Source organism: Polyodon spathula, chromosome 25 (genome assembly GCF_017654505.1).
Source record: "Polyodon spathula isolate WHYD16114869_AA chromosome 25, ASM1765450v1, whole genome shotgun sequence".
Taxonomy (NCBI): domain Eukaryota; kingdom Metazoa; phylum Chordata; class Actinopteri; order Acipenseriformes; family Polyodontidae; genus Polyodon; species Polyodon spathula.
The window spans coordinates 15,338,369-15,357,481 of NC_054558.1; the positions used below are offsets into that span (position 1 = coordinate 15,338,369).

Below are 19,113 nucleotides of genomic sequence, written 5' to 3' on the forward strand. Positions count from 1 at the left end.
GTCTTTGTATTACCCACAGTTTAGAATAGAGACAGACCCACCAACATTTCCCTATAAACTGCTATAGCATTCCCATGGTTTGGTGAAAAGTTAATTCAGCTAGTAATTGAGTTTATGTGCTTATTAAAATGTTTTTTTAATAAGCCCATATTTCCTTAATACCATTCGTCAAGGCACTTTCACAGGTATACCTGGGAGTAGCCTGCTACCTTAGTTTTGTAATGAAAATAAAATGATTAAAACTCCGGACATATGCTCAGGAGGAAATTAAAATAGGAAACAAAGCATAATTTACATTGGTAATGCAGGGAATGGGAACATTTAAGAGATATTGGTTCTGCATGGCTTATGATGGCAATTCTGCCTTTCTATAATGTCTGCCCCTAGGCAGAGGATTTGTCTGTTCGATGATGCCTGTTAATGTTCTCCTTTCAGTGCTTCACAGGCATTAAAGGGAGCTTGTACAGTTTATACTCTCTGTAGAAGGTCTGTGTTCACTCATAACTATTTATAACCAATTCTAATGCGGTTTGGGCACCCTACACACAGTGTGTTAACTTAATATAGATTAATATTAATATAGATTTTTTTTTTAAACGCACCAGGAATTGTGGTGTGCTTGCATCCCAGAGCGACTCACCTGGTAAAGACTCGGCGGTGTGGTGTGCGGGGTAAGTCATACAGCGGGAGAGCTTGGGTTCCTGTCTGGCTGTATGAAGTTGCCAGTCTTTGCTTTGGATTCCAGAGGGAGTGTTGTATTGACTGTGGGACTGCTGTCTGTTAGGGAGGCAAAACCGCCAGATTCTGTTTCTCCATCTCACTGCAGCAGGCCCTACTGGCCAGGCTCCCGGTAAACTCAAAGCAGACACCTGCAGAGCTGGCCTTTGTCCTCCAAAGTCTGATAGCCTGGGGACGTCATCTATAGAGCTCCTGGGAGTAAAGAGGCAATTGAGTTGGTGGTGGGATCGGGGGATGTCCACTGACCTGTTGTAGGAATTGATGTGATCGGGTAATATGGACATTCTATGGGGGTAAAATAATTGGGCAGACTAAATTTATAACAAAAAAAATGCAATTCAGAAATGACTGTAGTGTATATCCATCGCACAGCTATTGGGATTTTCATACTCACATGATTTATAATCAATATCAGTGCTGAACACCTCAGTACCATTTTCACAATACAGAAAAAGTCATTGTAAGAAGAAATTAAATTGGCTTTCTAGTAACCTTTGAACACATTCAGATGTACAAGACTGTCTTGATAAGATCAGGGCAGCTGGCTACGCTTACAAGGTCCTGACCAAAGGGCCTCCCTTTAGGATGTACCAAATATGACCTTGTATTGTCCTCTGTGGGGCATTGAATCAGTAGAATAGAGAAGGAGCCACTTCTCTTTTGAAAACCTGGAGCTCATTGTGCCGCCTACGTGTTTACTTGCCTGAATTTATTGTTCAGCTAAAACAAACTAAATCTTAAAAACACCTTGTTCTTTCTTGCCTTTTCTTCCTCCCTTTTTTCAACAGAGAGCCATAATTTCCTCTCATTCTGTGTCTGTTAAGCTGACTAACGTCTGTTTGCTTTCCCATGGAGGCCTCTTATCCGAGCCAAGTCCCGGGACTGGGTTAGCTGGAACAGAGCCAGTTGTCGTGGACTGCCGGTGACTGGTGTTGTTGCTGCTCAGATATATGATGGTGTGAAACATGTCAATGATCCCTTTTCACACATTATTTTCTTCACTGTCAGAGGGTAGAAGGAGGGTTTTGGGGATTTCACTGGCTCAGGCAAACTGGGCCCAACTATAGACAAAGCATAGAGCAGAGGAAGTAGTGGTTAGAACCCAAAGCAAAGGACTGTTGTTTGAAAGCTGTCTCATGCAGAATAGGAAAACTGTTAACACATTTTTAAAATGTCACTTATTCATTTTTAATCTGTATCTAAGGTTGCCAAAGTTCCTATATTATGAGCTTTCCTTACTAATTGAATGCAGGACACCACTTATTCCATATTTCCCTCCATGCATCTGTCGTGTGCAAAACAGTGCACACCAGTTTTTAATTAGTTTACATTTAAAGAAAACCAGACAAGGCAAGACAAGGCAAAGCAGAATTATTGATGCACTACACCATGTACACATGGGAATCATTTTGTATCTGTTCACCCAGAAGTGCCCAATGTGTTAACTTTTACTCAACAACAAATACCCATAATGATTATAGATGGGTGCTACTTTTTGATATGTAGACTGCTGAATTATATGCTGCCGTCAAAGGCAATAACCAGTAATATTAAAGGGTACATCAGCACACCATGAAAGATGAAACATAAACTATCCCACCTTGCTGTTCCAAATGTATTTAGTCATTGTATAATAATCTGTATGCGCCCAAACATCTGCATAATGCCGCACTGCTATGTTCAAAATCACTGTTCTCAAGCATCTCTTCTGAGCCAAAAAACATGACTTCCACATGTACCCTCACATGTGCTCTGAAACATACCGGCACATGCTCATTGAAGTGTTGTATAAACTATGTTACCTCCGTGTGGAAACACACTAGTCTGCGTGACAAACATGGTCCGTCTAATTTTCCATAAGGAAGGAACTTGTACCTGCTTTCGTTTTGTGTAGTAGACATCTTTCATACTGTACATCGTATGTTGTATTTTGATCTATTATTATGATTAATATTGCATTCAATTAAAAAAAAAAACAAAAAAAAAACCCGTCTGTGCTGTGCAAGTGCTTGCAGGGAAAAGAAACCCAAGACAGAGTTGTTCTCATTTTCAACAAATTAAGGGACCTACCCAGAATTGCAGAACTGTGTTATTTCAATATACATGCCCAAAGTCTGAGATCTAGCTCCAACTGATTACTCAGATTAAGAAAAGACAGTCCTATTTTAAAAAGCATGTATCTTTACTTTTTCTTACTGTCCCTTATCTTACTATGATGTTTGATAAGCTAAGACTGAGTTTGGGAGCTCCTCTTCAGTTTTACTTGCCTGCCGTAGACATCCAGTTGTAGTTCTAGGGTTACACACCCCAATGGAAATTTAGAATTTCAGGAAATTTCTCAAAAACAAATAATTACAGGACAAACCTTTTATAGCAAAAGTTTTGTTTTTGTGGATGAGGAAAAAAAAATTACAAGAAATAGATGTCTACAATTAATTATTTCAGTCATTTTTTTTCGCAAAACTTCAAAAATGCTAATTCAAAAATATTCATACCCTGATAAGGAAAATGAAATTAATAGCTAGCTGAGGCACCTTTAGCAATAATAATCTCTTTTAAACAATTAGGATATTTGTCAGTGAGCTTTTGACATGATTCTTTAGTTATTTTGGACATTCTTCAACACAAAATTGTTCCAGTTCATTCAAATTCGAGGACTTCTCTTGAGCACAGCCTTCTTCAACTCATACCAAAGATTCTCAATTGGATTTTGATTGAGACGTTGACCAGACCATTCCAGAATCTTGATTTTACTCATCTTTAACCATTCTGAAGTAGATTTTGGTTTGTGCTTTCGATCGTTGTTGTGTTGGAACATCCAGTTGTGCTTTAAACCAACTCATATCTATAATTCAAATGCCATTTTGTAAACTTTAAGCGATTGTCCTTGTGACGTTTTCTAAGAGCGGCTTTTTCCTTGGCCTGCGATCATTGAAACCTTCACCATGCAATACTCGACCTATGGTTGAAATGGAAACCCCAGTCCCACATTGCAGCCAGTTCACTTTGAATATCTTTGGCAGTCAATCTTGGATTGTTATTAACCTTCCTCAAAATTCTCCTATTTGCGCTTGGTGGAAGAACCTTCTTTCAGACCAATGGAGCGTTGTGATAGTACCATGAGTATTGTACTTCTTGATAATAGAAACAATAGTTGAAATTGGCATACTCAAATGCTTGGAAATCTTCTTGTATCCGTCTCCACCTTCATAACAATAAACAATTGTCTGCCCTGTCTTCCGATAGCTCTTTACTTTTTCCCATATTGACTTGTTGGTAATCATCCTATGTCTAACCCTTTTTAAGAATGTTCAAATACAATCCAGCATTTTATGTTTGGGACTTTAAAAGAATTATGGGTCGTAAAAGAATTGAAAAGATCTTCCAAGACGTATATAGTATAACTTTATAGATTATGATCATTATTAAATAATAATAATAATAATAATAATAATAACAACTTTAATTTATTATAGTGCCTTTCAGACATAGGTGTCTCAAGGTGCTGTACAAAACAAAACAGTCAAACACAAATCCACATTACAAAACACAATTAATCAGTTAAAAAATTATATAGGTAAATAAATTAATAAAATACAATACAATAGGTAAATATAGAGATAAAATCGATCACCATAAAAGTACAGTATATTATAATAAACTTAAGGACTGGAGTAATATGTTCTTTCTGCCTGGTACCAGTAAGACCCCTTGCTGCTGCATTTTGCCCCATCTGCAAATGAAGTAAAGAGCAAACAGGAAAATTAACAAAAAGAGCATTGCAGTAATCCAAACGAGACGTAACAAATGCATGAACGAAATCTCAGCATCCCTAGTAATTTTACATAATAAAGCCATGTCTTGAAAGCTTTTGACTACAACTGTATGTAATGTACGCTAGATCAGCCAAAGTGTCTTTATATCAATCATTTTACTGTTGCCCCTCACAACCAGCCTTACATAGTGTAAATATGGTAAAGCAGAGGTAAGCTCTGTAAAAAGGTAAAGCATATTAAAAAAGCATAGCAAACCCAAATAAACTGTGGCAAATATATAGTATAACCAGGGGGGAGCACAGGAAAATGACTGGGCAGATTTACCAGGGTCAACTGTTATTAGCAGAAAATACACTTATAATATATCAAAGAAACTTGAAGGAAACTTGAGCCAAAGCGTCAGATCACTCAAGACGCTTTGGCTGATAAGTTCGATGTTTTAATCATGGTTTTAACATAGACTTTAGCTGGAATTTAACAAGCTCGGCTGATATTAGAAGCTGTCTTGGGGCGTGTTGCCTACCAGAGCTTTACACATCTTTAACACACAGAGAAAAAATTTGCAAACCAAACTGGGTCAATGTAATCCCAGACTGAGAGACTCTCTGGAGACAGGTAGAAAAGGCCAGTGTGTGACCCTCCTGCCCTACACCAGAGGTGTCCTCTTCAGCTCTTAACACATTCTTTGCTTGTTCGTTATTCATGCTAAGATCACCTGTGCCATCTAGTGGTTTAACAAGTATAACTAGTATGCTTTTAATATTAAACCAAAGCATCAAACTGCTCGGAAGGGAAGCAGGTATGTAAAAAAAAATGTAAAGATTTGTGATGGTGGATGTGTGAACCAGTTAGAAACATTACTTTACACAGACAGGACACTGTAATAAGTACTGTAAAAATGTAACTGTTGAAGCATTCCATGTGTAATACCTTCGTTTCTCAACCAGAATTCTCAATGACAGACTAGATTTTCGATTGGTGGAGGAGTACAGCAATAATAATCGGAAGGGCCCCCCTGCTAATTAATCAATGTTTTGTTGTTAGGTTTACTCATTAGGCCGAGCATGTGGAGTAAGAGTGGAAACTGGACAGCAGTTGGTTTGGAATTCTGTCCATCAGTGGCAGTAATAAATTGTGCAGGAGTTGCTGGAGGTAAAGGCACATAGGATCCAGTGGGGTCTGACTGGGTGTGAGAGTGGCACCGTGCTGTAGCGAGCTCAAGTAAGGAAAGCTAGGGCCATTCCTGCCTTAGTTGTAATAATAAGGCTCTCCTGTGTGAGCAGAATAAAGCTTTACTACGCACCCACGTTATTAGGAATGAAGTACATTGTCAAAGTTTATTTGTTTGTTAAGTGGCCTCCCCTTTAAAAGTCTACCACAGTGAAAATCATGGTAAAGCGTAATAAATCACAAGTGAAAGCATGGTAACGTGCCCAGAGATGTAAGGTAAGGCATACTAAAAACATGGCAAACTGTGGGAAATGCTTAGTGTAACCATGGGAAAACTGCACAATTACTGTGATAATCATTTCTAAGGGTCCTAATGAAGCGACAGCCTGCTGGTCGTTGCAGTATATTGTTTTTGGTGGGAAATTGTTGTATATTACAGGCTGGGTACCGTGGAAATAACATGACCTCAACAGCAATGCACAGGGTAAGCAAATGAGTGCACGTATATTTACAGTGAATTTTTATTTACAGAACAGTGAACAGGTTTTTCTCAATCCGGTTTTTGCTGACGAAATGCAACATGTTGTTAAAGATATTTACATAGCCCGTCTTTCCAGGCTGCTCACAACACTGCGGTCCTTTCATGGTTTTAATGATCACAGCACAGAGGAGTCCCCTCTGTAGTGGTTTGTACCCAAATAACATAGTTCTGTATGACAGCACAGATTTTAAAAATAAGCCATTCAACCTTGTTCTGGTCTTCTTCCCATCTTCAGAAAATGCTTTTATGCCTGTAACAATTACATTTTCAGAAATATTTACCAGTGGTTGACTTTGAACTTTTGAAAGGGGTGTACAAACGTTATTTTGTAAAAACCAAACCTATATATATATTTAAAAATAAAATTGTAATCTTAATTTAATCCACTTTAAACTCAATCATAAACTCTCAAATAATAGACTGATGCAAGGCTCAAAACATTTTTTTTTAATTGTACCTCAGAACGTGTATTGTTCTCATATTCCCACCACCCCCTAAAACCTATGAATATTAATCTTTTACCTTAGTATTAACTTCTGAAAAATCTCAGTTTCTTGCAAACTCACGTGTGGGAGAAGGCAGCAGGAGGCCTTGCAGATTGATGGCATTTTAATGTTGAGGAATGACAGGGAGTAGAGGGGTTAAGCTGTGTGGCTCCAGTCTCTGCTGGTGTAGTCAGTGTGTGTGTGTGTCGGCATGGAAACCGCCACTCCTCCGTGGTGTGTAATCCTGAGACTCTTAAACCTAATTACAAAGGCAATTAGAAAGTGGGATAGATGAGCTGCGTTCTTTATTCCAAACTGTAATTCGCACCACAATAAAGTAAACCGGTTAATTTGGAAAAGCGGACACATTTCTTTCCTGCACTTCAGCTCATTATACAATGTGTACTCAAATGTGTAGTTTTGAATGAAACACATAATAACCAGTATTAAACATGTATTTTTATTTCCAAACGATGGGGCACATTTTCAAAGCGTTTAAGTCAGTCTTTAATTAATTCTTATTCTTTGGGAGAGGTAAAACACACGTTTTACAAAACTAGAACCAAATCTATAAAGTTCTAGGTTTCAGGTTCTCTAGAGCACCGTGAAGGCGGTTATTTGTAAAAAGAGTGGAGTTAATTAAAGAGTAGAGAAAATGCTTTGAAAATACGGTGCTACTGTAGGTTAAAGAAACCTGTCTAATTGCAATGCTTTCTGATTTTCTTGTGCTTTTAGACTCTTCTGCACTTCCTGGGTTGTCTCACCTGGAGGGTAACATTGTCCCCACCCTCTCAGTGGATTCTTTCCTGTCAATAGCCAATCAGCTGCTTCCCCACTTCACTGCAATCAGACTATGTGTGCTGAGGTACCAGGAGACAAGGGTTCTATAGCGTTGTATTTGATGTCGTTATTATAAGGATGAAAATGTCTTCTTTGCTAATTTATTATAAGTGTATTTTCAATATAGTTTGTGAGCTATAATTCGAATTGAATCCAAATTCCATAGATTTAATTGAAATGTTTGTTTTTTTTTTGGAAAAAATTGCCAGTGTTACCCTTTTGAATTCCCCTTTGTGATGTCTGTGACGTAAATGCCACTTGTCAATAACTCTGATTGACCTAACGTCAGACTGTAGCAGCCAGCCAGATCTATGTTGCTATGAAATGCAAAGGTTAAAAAACAAATACGGCAAGAAATAAATTCCTAATACCTGTTGCACAGGAAGTACATTTGTAGTTTAGTAGCATTTCTTTTTAAATACATTGATTTTTAAGATGAGGATAGGAGGGTTCCTGTAAAATAAACTTTCCCTTTAAGTTAATTGTCATCGTTCCAGGCAGCTGGATTAACGTGGCATGTAAGGGAAGTTGTTTTTGGCTGCAGTGACATTTTAAGTATTTATGGTAGCTGCCAGAGACTTTGAAAACCATTAGGGTGTGTGGATTATAAAGTCTGCCACGTCTCTCTGCTGCTTAATATTGGGTTCTGATCTAAGTCTACCCCCCCCCCCCCCCAATCGTTAGGATTAATCGAGTCTAAATTGAATCGCCTGTGTAAGTTCTAGTGTGTAGTTCAATTAACCGGAGGTGGACACAATTTAACATCACTAAGTGCCTTAATGAAATCGTGATTTCAGGATAAATTCAGCAGTTCCTGTAGATTTCCTTTGCTGGGTAGTGCATTTCAAAGCAAAGACTCAACCATGAGCACCAAGGAACTTTCAAAAGAACTCTGGTACAAAGTTGTTGAAAGGCACAGATCAGGGGATGGGTATAAAAAAAATATCAAAGGCCTAGAATATCCTTTGTAGCACAGTCAAGATGATTATTAAGAAGTGGAAGGTGTATGGCACCACCAAGTCCCTGCCTAGATCAGGCTGTCCCTCCAAACTGGATCTGGTGCCCAGTGCTTGCTTTCCATTACATTGATAGGATTCAATACTGAAATGGTGTTTCTTTTCCTTATAAGGGTTTATAATAGATTCCAAAACAACAAACACTGTGAAGATAGTTGCAATTCTGTTCACCAGAATTTCCAGAAACCTCAGTTATCTTTACCACTGTTGTTGTTAGTTTGTATACTATTCTTCAATGACCAATGTGTATTTGTTTTTTCAAACTTAGGTTCTGAAACAAAACATGGAACGTAACGAAAGTCAAAGACACTTAGTCGTGTGGTCCCCAAGGTTTTGTGTTCGACATTGTGGCACGGTGCCCCGCCCCTGTGTGTAATTTTGTGTTTTATATTTTATGTGGTGAGTTATTATTGGTACACGGGGTATAATGTGGGCTATGTAGCATGAGTGATTTAAATTGTATAGTTGTATCTAGGCATTGGGATTGCACAATCACCTCACGTGCAGATAAAATGTATATTAGTGTGTGAGCATGGGGATAGCATAAATTAGTTCACGTCTTGGGATTCAAGTGAATGATTAACTAGCATAGCTAGATGCACAAATCACTCACATGGGGTTGGTGTGTTCGCAGTGGAGAATGGGAGAGAGAGGAGAAATAAAAACAAAGAGTATCATAACAATTGGTACTCGTGCGGGAGGACCCGCATGATTCTTATTTGGGGCTTGTCCACTGTCTGTTTTGACTGTCTATTTATTTTGACCAACGTGCCGTTTTGTTTGTTTTGTTCTGTATGAACCTTTTATTTATAATTAAAACGCAGCACAGTGCATTTATTCCTCTCAGTACTGCCTGTTTTGTTCTTTCTTTCGGGTCTGAAGTCACCACCCAAGCTATCCGTGACAAGAGGCATCATTGTCAGGGACCACCTTTGAGCTACTACTTGTAAGGAACAGATTGTTACACTTTAAGGGTTTATATTCCCATTTGGAGGGTGTGTAAAGATGAACGGTTTAAAAGTGATTCACATATATCTGATTACATATATTACAACATTGTGTGGAAAACATCAGCTGTATAGCTTTCTTTTGGTATAGTGTTTTTAGTATGAGGAAAACGTGATTGATTTCTGATTCTATTGTGGTGTTAGAAGAGTCTTGAGAATATGAATCATAACCTCCTACAGCTGAATGTGTGTTTGACGCACAGAAGGGCAAACTGGAAAGCGGGTTTCAAAGAGAAGCTCATATTTTCTTTGGAGAAAACAAAAAAGCCGGCAACAAGAGCTGATAGAAACCATAACGGCATGCTATCGTTTGTAATGATACATGAAAGGGGCAGCATTGCTTCAGCTGTTCATTCAGCTTGAGCAAATTTATAGTAAGAAAAACACCAGAAGATGAGTAATTTATACAAGACATGTGGAGTGTTGGAGATCAGAAAGTGTGTTGTGGTAGTCTGTCTAACATTGTGTGAGAGGGAGAGGCTCCTTGTCTGTGATCGTGGTGCTTTTTAGTGTAGGCACCCTATAGACTTCAAAGAGATGGCAATAGAATCCATTTTCTTTAGTTGGCTGTCTTCAGCACCAGTGCAATTTAATAAAACAGACAACACTGGCCTATTGGATGGTAGTTTCATAAAACCCTGCCTTTCACTTGAGTCTAATTTTTTTTTCGGCATTGCAAAACCTCCATACAGTCGTAACAACTGCGTGCCTTGGCTTAAAAAACACTAATGTGTATAAGTTTGGTTGCTGTTGTTCTATCGTATTATGTACCACTCGCCCATGTTGTTTTGTTTACAAAGTTGATCTTATTTCCATCTAAAGAATAGATACAGATTTGCACATTATATAAGATTTGTAAAAGTAGTAATTACACATTAAAATTGCTGAAAATATTTCAAGAAACTGCAACTATTGTGGGGCAATTGCTATGTAATTAGCCTCGAAAAAAGAAGGATTTGGGGGGGGGGGGGGTTTGATCAAAGTCTTCACATTTTAAAAGAGGTGACAAAGCTAACCCTAATCAATATTTTAAGCACAGTACAGAAACCAGGACTAGAGAACACAGTTAGAAATGAAGTGAAGACTTAAGACAGAGGGTATGAGACCCAACTTCACAGAGAGTGGTGAGAGGATGGAATGGGCTAGCTAGTCACATGGTTGATGCTGGGATCTTTTTAAGACCCAACTCAACAAAGTTCTGAGATCAGTCACCTTCTAGGAACCGGATCAGCATTGTTCGTAAATTTGTGTTTAAGGAGATTTTTTTCTTGTGTCGTATTAAGACACCAAATCCTCCCCCTTTTCCTTAGTTTTAGTTTTTTCCTTCATTCAAATAACACCATATTGTATATTGCAAAATGCATTGTTATGGCCTTGTGAATGCATCATTTGTTATATTAGTCAATGTCATCCGGCAATTAATGCAGTATAGTGCACACACAGCATGCCAGCTACCCCTGCTTTGTTGTATGGTACAGCCCCTAATAATTATCACCTGTCTACTTCAATGGCTTCTAATTATTTGTCAACGGCTCAAAGAGTCAGGCGTTTAAAGTAATTGTAGCTCACAAAACAATCCCATAAATCTTACCTTCACTGTGTACGTCTCAAATGTGCAGTTTTTTTTTTTTTTTTTTTTTTTTTTTTAATTTTAACAATTATTTTTATTTTCCAATTTTCTCCCAATTTGGAATGTCCAATTATTATTCAAGCTGGCTAACCACTGCAACCCCGAACTAACTTGGGCCTGCCATGCAGCCATATTCACAACTTACAGCGTCGGAGGACCACGCAGTTCTGAATTGCATACAAGCTGGCCTGCAGGCACCCGCCAGCCACAGGGGGTGCTGGTGTGACTCCCCAGCCAGCTTAACCCCTATCCCGCTCGGGCAGCACTCGGCCAATTGTGCGCCGCTGCCTGGGAACTCCTGTCCACGGTTGGCAGTGGCATAGCATGGATTGGAACTGGCGATCTCCAAGCTATAGGCGCATTCCGCCGTCCAGCAAAGTGCCTTTACTGGATGTGCCACTCGGGAGCCCCCAAATGTGAAGTTTTGAAATAAATATGTGTTATAGCAAACGTTATAGTATTTTCATTTTAAAACATGATATATGGTACTACTTCAGGATAAAGGATGTTTCAATTCTCTGTATTTTTTACAGGAAATAGGTTGCACTTCCTGGGTCATTTCACTGGCTGAAAGCATGTCAGTCAACAGGGGAAGCATCTGATTGGTTATTGACAGGAACAAAGCTGTTGGATTGGTGGGGAAAATGTCACCCTCCAGAATGACCAAGGAAGTGCGAATCGATTTGAAGGCATTGATATCAAACAGAGGTTTCTTTAACCAGGTGTAGTACCAGATAGCATGTTTAACAAAAGAAGGTATTTTATCAAATATGGACCAAATGGAAGTGCACAATTGGTAACATTTATGACATAATTTTGTAGCTACAATCACTACAACTAAAACTGCTGATAAAACATCATTCTGGTTTAACTAATTAGGTTCTGACGTGTGTGTGTGTGTGTGTGTGTGTGTGTGTATATATATATATATATATATATATATATATATATATATATATATATATATATATATAGATAGATAGATAGAGATATAGATAGATAGATAGATAGATAGATAGATAGACAGATAGATATATAAATCTTTTTTCCATTTAAAACATATAGGCAGAGTGGGGGGCCCAGTCAAACATGAGCCAGGGTGGCGTGCAAGAGTAAACAAAAGGCTGACTGCTGCCATTTGAATTGTTTTCTATTTTCCGTTATTTGTAATATTTATTCTGTGAATGACAATGTTATTGACACAGTGCAGGAGTGTGAATGTGTGCTCCTGCTATCTCCCCTACTTGGGAAATAAAAGTCTCAATGGCTTTCCATCCGTGCAAAACAATAAAGAATTGAGTTAAGCTGAGCTACATCTGTCCTGACAGTGGGTTTTATTACTGTGTCTGGTAGCATGGCGACAGATTCAAAGCGGGCCTGCCAAATGCTGCTTTAGCAGCATGACACAGTGTCTTGCAGTCTGACGATCTGTCATTCAACAAACTGACACAGTATGAAGTGTCTGTGTGTGTGTGTGTGTGTGTGTGAAGCTGTGATGGGACACACGGAAAATAATTCACTATGAAAGGTTCTTACAAAGGGTTACTGTATGTAATTGAGTTGGAGTAAATGACGTACTATACTGCTTCATTTGTAGTCCTATTTAAAATATAAACACAGATTCTCATACTCTAGCTAATGTTCGTCACTGTTGGATAAGCAATTCTCTTAATGTTACATACAAGAGGACAGTTGCTTTCAGGGATAATACACTTTAATAAAATTTAAATCGATGTCAAACGTTTCGACTAGAAGTCTTTTTTAATGTCTGCAGTTTTATGTGATATTCATTTGACCTAAATAAACAAGTGTGAAATTGTTGAGCAGCAATTCTGGTAAAGCTCAGTCACTTCACTAGGCGCATAGTCGTGGGTGTCTCTGTATCCCTCTCTCAAAGCAATGGCCTGGTTGACCAGCATGGTGTTCCTGGGATGGTAACCACCACAGGAAAGAAAACTGTGACAGTGGCCCAAATCACAGGAGCTTTAAACACTGGATAAGACACACCTGAACATTCAGCTGAGAGCGGGCTAATAAAGTCTTTCTAACTAACAAAATAATGTCATAAGTTTCCCATGAGACCCACACTATATACTATGGGTCCCTATATTGGTTCTAAATGTGTGGCTTTGAAGGAAATCTCTGTTTTACAGGCCTTGCTTTCAGAATGTCTTACACTTTCTTGGTCATTTCCCCTGGAGATTGAAACTGTCACCACCTCTTCAGGGCCTTCGTTCCTGTCAGTAACCAACTAACTGCTTCCCCTAATGACTGACACTTAGCCCGTAAGATGCCTGGCCCTGACTATGCTTCTGGGGTGAAATTGTGACACATTTCCTGGAAGGGAAGAACTTACTTAATGTGGTATCAGAGGCTATGTTTTAAAATGAAGACATGTCTGCATTATGGTCTGTTTCTTACATAAAAGTTCCTGTGAGACCTATATAGTGAACGGACAGTATGCCGATTCATGAAAATATTTATGGCCAATAATTAATTCAGTGAAACATATGGGATTTTGCCTGATTTGAGATTGAGCGATTGGAATCCCTTCTATATTCTTCAAACCTGTCCTTGTTCCAAGACACTACTTCTCCTAGTTGTGCAGCACATTGTCTTCCAGATTGCAGCTCAGTGCTAAGTGCTGAGCACTCGGCTGTTTAGCTGGGTAAGCAGCTTTGCAGGTCCCATGAGCCTGACAGAGGCTCCCAGTCTTGAAACAAAGTGGCACTGTGTGTGGCTGGATAAAGCCTGTAACACACTGGCATAACTAATTCAGAGATTAGATGTAATTTTATAAGGTTCTGAAAGTAATTTCCCAGTTGTTTTTTTCTGTGGGTAATGGGAAGGAATGACTAATGTACGACTGACTAATCTCGTTGTAGACTCTGAGCTAGCTAGCTTCAGACCTTCTTTCTTTACAATGCTCAAACAGTGTATTTAAAGTTGCTCAGTGAATAGGGACCAAGCCTCACTTGAAACGCAGTGTTACAAAATAATATATAGTACCTCATTGCCATGATGCAGTAACACAGTGAAGTATTTTGTAAACTGAAATTTAATACTGCTGCAAATGAGATTCTGGCCATTATTCTTAATCATTTCTGACATCCATAACTTCAAAATGCTCAACAAGGTACAACTATAAGAGAGTTGATTATTCCATTCATTCATTGGCAGTCATCTCCTCCTTCTCTCTTGAAATCAGCTTGTCATTGCCACTCAGTAGTACTGCACTTGTCTGCTTGCACCAGTGGGTGGTTATAACACTGTCTTCAATCCCTGTTACAGCGCAAGAGCTAAAGAGTAAATTAAAAAGTGGAGGGCATTGTCCAAATGATGTTTGTTGTTTTGCATTAATATAATTTAACAGGAAAAGACCCTGTATTACAATCATTATCCCCCAGAGGGGGCTATAGTGGAGGCAGTCATTCTTCACTGCATATTAATTTGATGATGAAAGTGAGCATTATTTTGCATGATTGGGAGTATCGTATTGTGCTGTTCCATACATATTGTTGATGTCCATCCTGGAGATCCACTTTTCTGTGATAATGACAGTTCTCATGTTGAATGTACAGCAGTGGCAGGGGGATGTATGTCACACACATACCTGTTATTTGTTCTATAGTTTACTCCAGTGAATATGTATTCTTTGTTTCATTCCTCCTGTTCTCTCTCTCCCTTGCTGTATTCCAGGAGCTGCCAGAGCATGACCAGCCTTTTCAGTAACACCATGTCCCCAGTGAAAGACACCTCCTCTCTCCCTCGAAGGCAGAGCTCCCTGAACAAGCCCCCTCTGAGAGCCCTCTACGATCTCCTTGTCGCACCCATGGAAGGGGTAAGTCCAAGCTGTGCTCTTCTGTACCTCCACAATGGCTGTGGTCCACCCTGGGGTTTGTAGTTCAGCTGTTCACCACCAGGTGTCACTGTAGTCAGCATTGCAGAACTGTAATCATGTTTAACTCTTTAGTGCCCCAATCACACTTATACTAATTGTACATATTGACAAAGATGTCAAGCAGTCCAGCTCTCACTAGGTGTCAGATCCAGCACTACAGCTCCCTCTTGTGGAGTAATTGCAGTATTGGAGGCTATAAAAAGCTGGATGTTGTTCCTAAACCCCTAATTTAATAAGAATATAGGTCGATATTATGTGATAAAAAAATAACAAACACATTTTTAGCAAGTTGCATTTTAAAATGTGCAGTTTAGGATTTCTACGTTACTGTTTATATGTGTACTATGAAATAATAAATAATAAGTAGAATCAGTAGATTCAGTTCTAGGTTCATGGCTTCCTTTATCAATGTTAGCTACATTATTTGTAACATTAATATAAATCATGTATGAGAAATCAGCAAATCCTGTACATGTTATCCTGTGGCGATGCAAATACAGTGCATAGAACACAGGCTCCACATTTCTACAGTTAAAAAACACTTTACAGAGTTTAATAGTAGTTTTTATGATTAATAATAAATTTACAAGTTCTGTGTAGGGTATCTTTTATTACAACAGAAATTATTTTACACTGTTTGAGCAGCTGAACTTTGCTTTATGAGCATTCCTGCCCAAACTGTACAAAATTTGTTAGACCAATGGTTTTCAACCTTTTCATCTCCAATACCAGTGTTTCCAGCAGGGACCAGGTGTACCAGTAACTATGTGTTAAACGTTCACCACAATCAGCAACACAGAGTGGCTGCTTTGGTTCCCCATCAGTAACTTTGAAAGTTCACAACAAATACCTCTCATCATAATTTCCAATTTCTCAATGATCCAGTGGTACAAACAGATTGATACATTACGATGGTGTAATTGAGGGAGTATTGTGGTTGAGGGATCGTCATAAAGAAAAACCTCTGGTGTGTACAGTAGCAAGCCTGTCTGCAAACACTGTATTAGACACCTTACATGCGACGTGTTTACTTGTATTAGAAGATCTAACCTTTTGTGTTCACCAAATCTGCGAATACTTTTCCCACCTCCTCAAAAGCAGCTTCTAACTGCCTGAGTAATCACCAATACAATACTGTCATTTAAAATGTATGCTGTGATTATAGAGTGGAGTTGACGAGGGTTATACAGACAGGTAACGTCTCCTTACATTTGCCGACTTTATGACTGGCATTTAAAAATAAGGACTGCACGATACTGTATTCTGTGTTTGTAATAGTTCAAAACACACTTCATAAGAAATGCAATTAATTGCGTAGTTAAGTCATTTCAGAGTAATTGCTTTACCGTTTAATAATTACCCTTTCTGAATACATTGTACTGTACTGTATATTAATAATTCATTGCTTTTGAATCACATAATAAGTAACAAACCATTTCTGGGTCATGCCTTTTGCACTTTATTAAAATATGATTTGAACAAGATTAGTTTCCAGCTTTTGAGCACATTTCATTTAAACAGCCACTGAACGAAGCTGAGGAACAAAGTCACTGTTGCGTTTATCTGAGCAGTTACAATTTGATTTGCCGTTTGTAATACAAGATAACGAGCTGATTCAATAGACACCGCATGTGAAAGTGCCAAAAAGGGTGCTCAAAAATACAAACCACTTATGATGCCAATAGATTAGTAGTTTTTCTTGAGGGAATATAATCAAATGTGTTCCATTGAAATTGTGAAATTGTGAAATTTTGAGCTCTGTCGTTGACGGAATTGAGTTTTAATGTTCACACGCATCCATTTTCACCTGAGTGCCATTTCTTGTTCACGTGTCTACATGTTTAAGAAGAAAAGGCACACAAAATCTGTATTCTAATTTTCTTGAAATTCTTCTAAACATTTCCTCAAGGTGATGCAATATAGATGTTGTGTCATTGGTGGAAACTGTCTTAAGAAGAAACTAAAACCTAGTTTGAGCAAGCAGTAAAAAGCAACTTGATATGGTTAGGGGGAAATCCCAGAGCTACTTCATGTTTGGATTCATTTTACATGTCAGCTCTCTGTTTCATTCATTTTGTAAAACTGTGAATAACCCCTGTGGTCTCTATAGAGCGCTCAAACGTGTCGTATCTCTAAGTAAAGCTGTCTGAGTGTAACCATTAACCTGTCCCCCTGCAACCCTCTGCTTCTATTGGATGGAAGAAATACCGGACAGAACACATGTGGTGCTCAATTCGTCCACTGGGGGCGACTGTTGCAGGGGGACAGGTTACTGTTTATTGTTTTGTCGAGAGATTCAGAATCTTTTGCTCAAAAATGGTCAAGAGCCTACTTTACAACAGTAGAACATAAAGGGCACTAAGTTGCAGACTGTCAGAAGAAAATGAAGGTTAGACAGCCAACCACAAGCACTAGCCTAAACACCAGGGCTCAGGTGTAGATGCAATGCCTCAGTTCAAACTTAACTTTGTTACAGCTGCAACCCAGTGCAAGTGAACAAAATACATCTGTGTAGAAACATTTTTCACAGATATCTAGTAAAAGTCTTAATTCTCAGAACACACCTATGAGCAAAAGTGCTTACACTACACCCCTCCATTTCCCCTGTGCTTGCAAAGTCTGTTTTAATAATATTCTTAATGTAACATCTGCACATTTGCGTGGCCAGTCCATTGTCTGTTACCAGTTGCAGTGACAGAGAGAGGCCACTAGATGGCTGCATTTCACTGTGGTTTGTTATGTCTTTCTATTCTAAAACAGCACTCAGTTTTTCTATGGGTATAGCGAATTATAACTTTTTAAAAATATCACTGAACTTTGTATAACCCCTTCAAATAATGAAATTCAATATGTGCTGAAGCATCGTTATGGTATGTTATCAAGAAACTAAAATATATACATATATATAGAATTTGTTCTTTGTAGTTGCTAATATAATTGCTTTGCAAAATTACATTGTTAGAAAACTGAAATACAATGTAACCCAGAAACCTATAAATTGGAATATATAGTACATGATGTTCTCTCCCAAGACTGACTAATTGTTGTGCACAGTAATTTTGTTTCTGTTGTAATATGTAACAGCTGGATATTCCTGTTGTGATTCAGTTTCAGTCAGGTTAGGTAAGATTCTAGATCTTGTAGTGTTGATAGTAGGTGCTTGTGGTTACCCACGACTCCAATCATTACTGATATTCTCCTGTAGTTGTCCTGTAGTTGTCCTGGAAACTGAATAAATAATAGCACTTTATATCCTTTTTAACCAGTTTCATTATCATTACCATGGTCGTGGTATCTCTGTTGTCCTTTACATGTGGACACATATACATTATGTTATTATCCAAGGGTGAACTCAGTGAAACACAAGCAAACAGCCGGTGTGCATATGAAGCAGTCTGAAGCCTGCAGTGCAGGATGTGTTATATCTGGAAGGGCAGACACCTTGTCGTAGTTGGGAGCCAAGAAAAAAAGCCAGAGCGGTTGTTCCCCCTGCAGCTCCATCACCTGGGGAGAGGGAAGAAAGCAGCATTCTAGTCTCGCCCCGAGCAGCACTGCGGGTCCTTACTGGAATTAACTGTCGCTCTGGTGAATAAAAGAGAACAAAATTAGCAAACCAAATAACTCATCAGGGCTTAGCGTAGACTTGAAGAGCCGGGGCCTCCCGCAGAGCAGCTATTAACAGGAACAAGTCTCGGATTTCAAATAGCCATCCTGCTTTATTCATTTAAATATGGATTTCTCTTTGGTGTCTTTCCTGCACATGTTTTAATAGAAACAGATTGCTCCTCTGCCACTCAGCATCGCTTCAGATTGAGATGTCTGTATGCGTTTGGGAAAACGAGGGCAGAAGTACAAAGGATTGCATGGTCTCCTATTAGGGAGAGCAATGACTGTCAGTGCTTTAAATACAAGGATGCTCAATTAGTTCATAGGCAGTCTCTATATAATGGTTTACTGCCATGGTAAAAGCATGGTAAAGGGGATCTAATATATGAACAGATAATAAACT

The 19,113-nt window shown here is 38.7% G+C and overlaps 1 protein-coding gene across 4 annotated transcripts in view; it reads left to right on the top strand.

Moving 5' to 3' along the window:
* Window positions 1-19,113, top strand: part of LOC121299752 (tetratricopeptide repeat protein 28-like) — a 394,301-nt gene that overhangs the window by 357,007 nt on the left and 18,181 nt on the right. For all 4 annotated transcript variants that reach the window (XM_041227761.1, XM_041227758.1, XM_041227759.1 and 1 more), the window contains one exon: window positions 14,903-15,044. In XM_041227761.1, coding sequence (XP_041083695.1) covers window positions 14,903-15,044 — 142 coding nt within the window. The remainder of the gene's footprint in view (window positions 1-14,902; window positions 15,045-19,113) is intronic.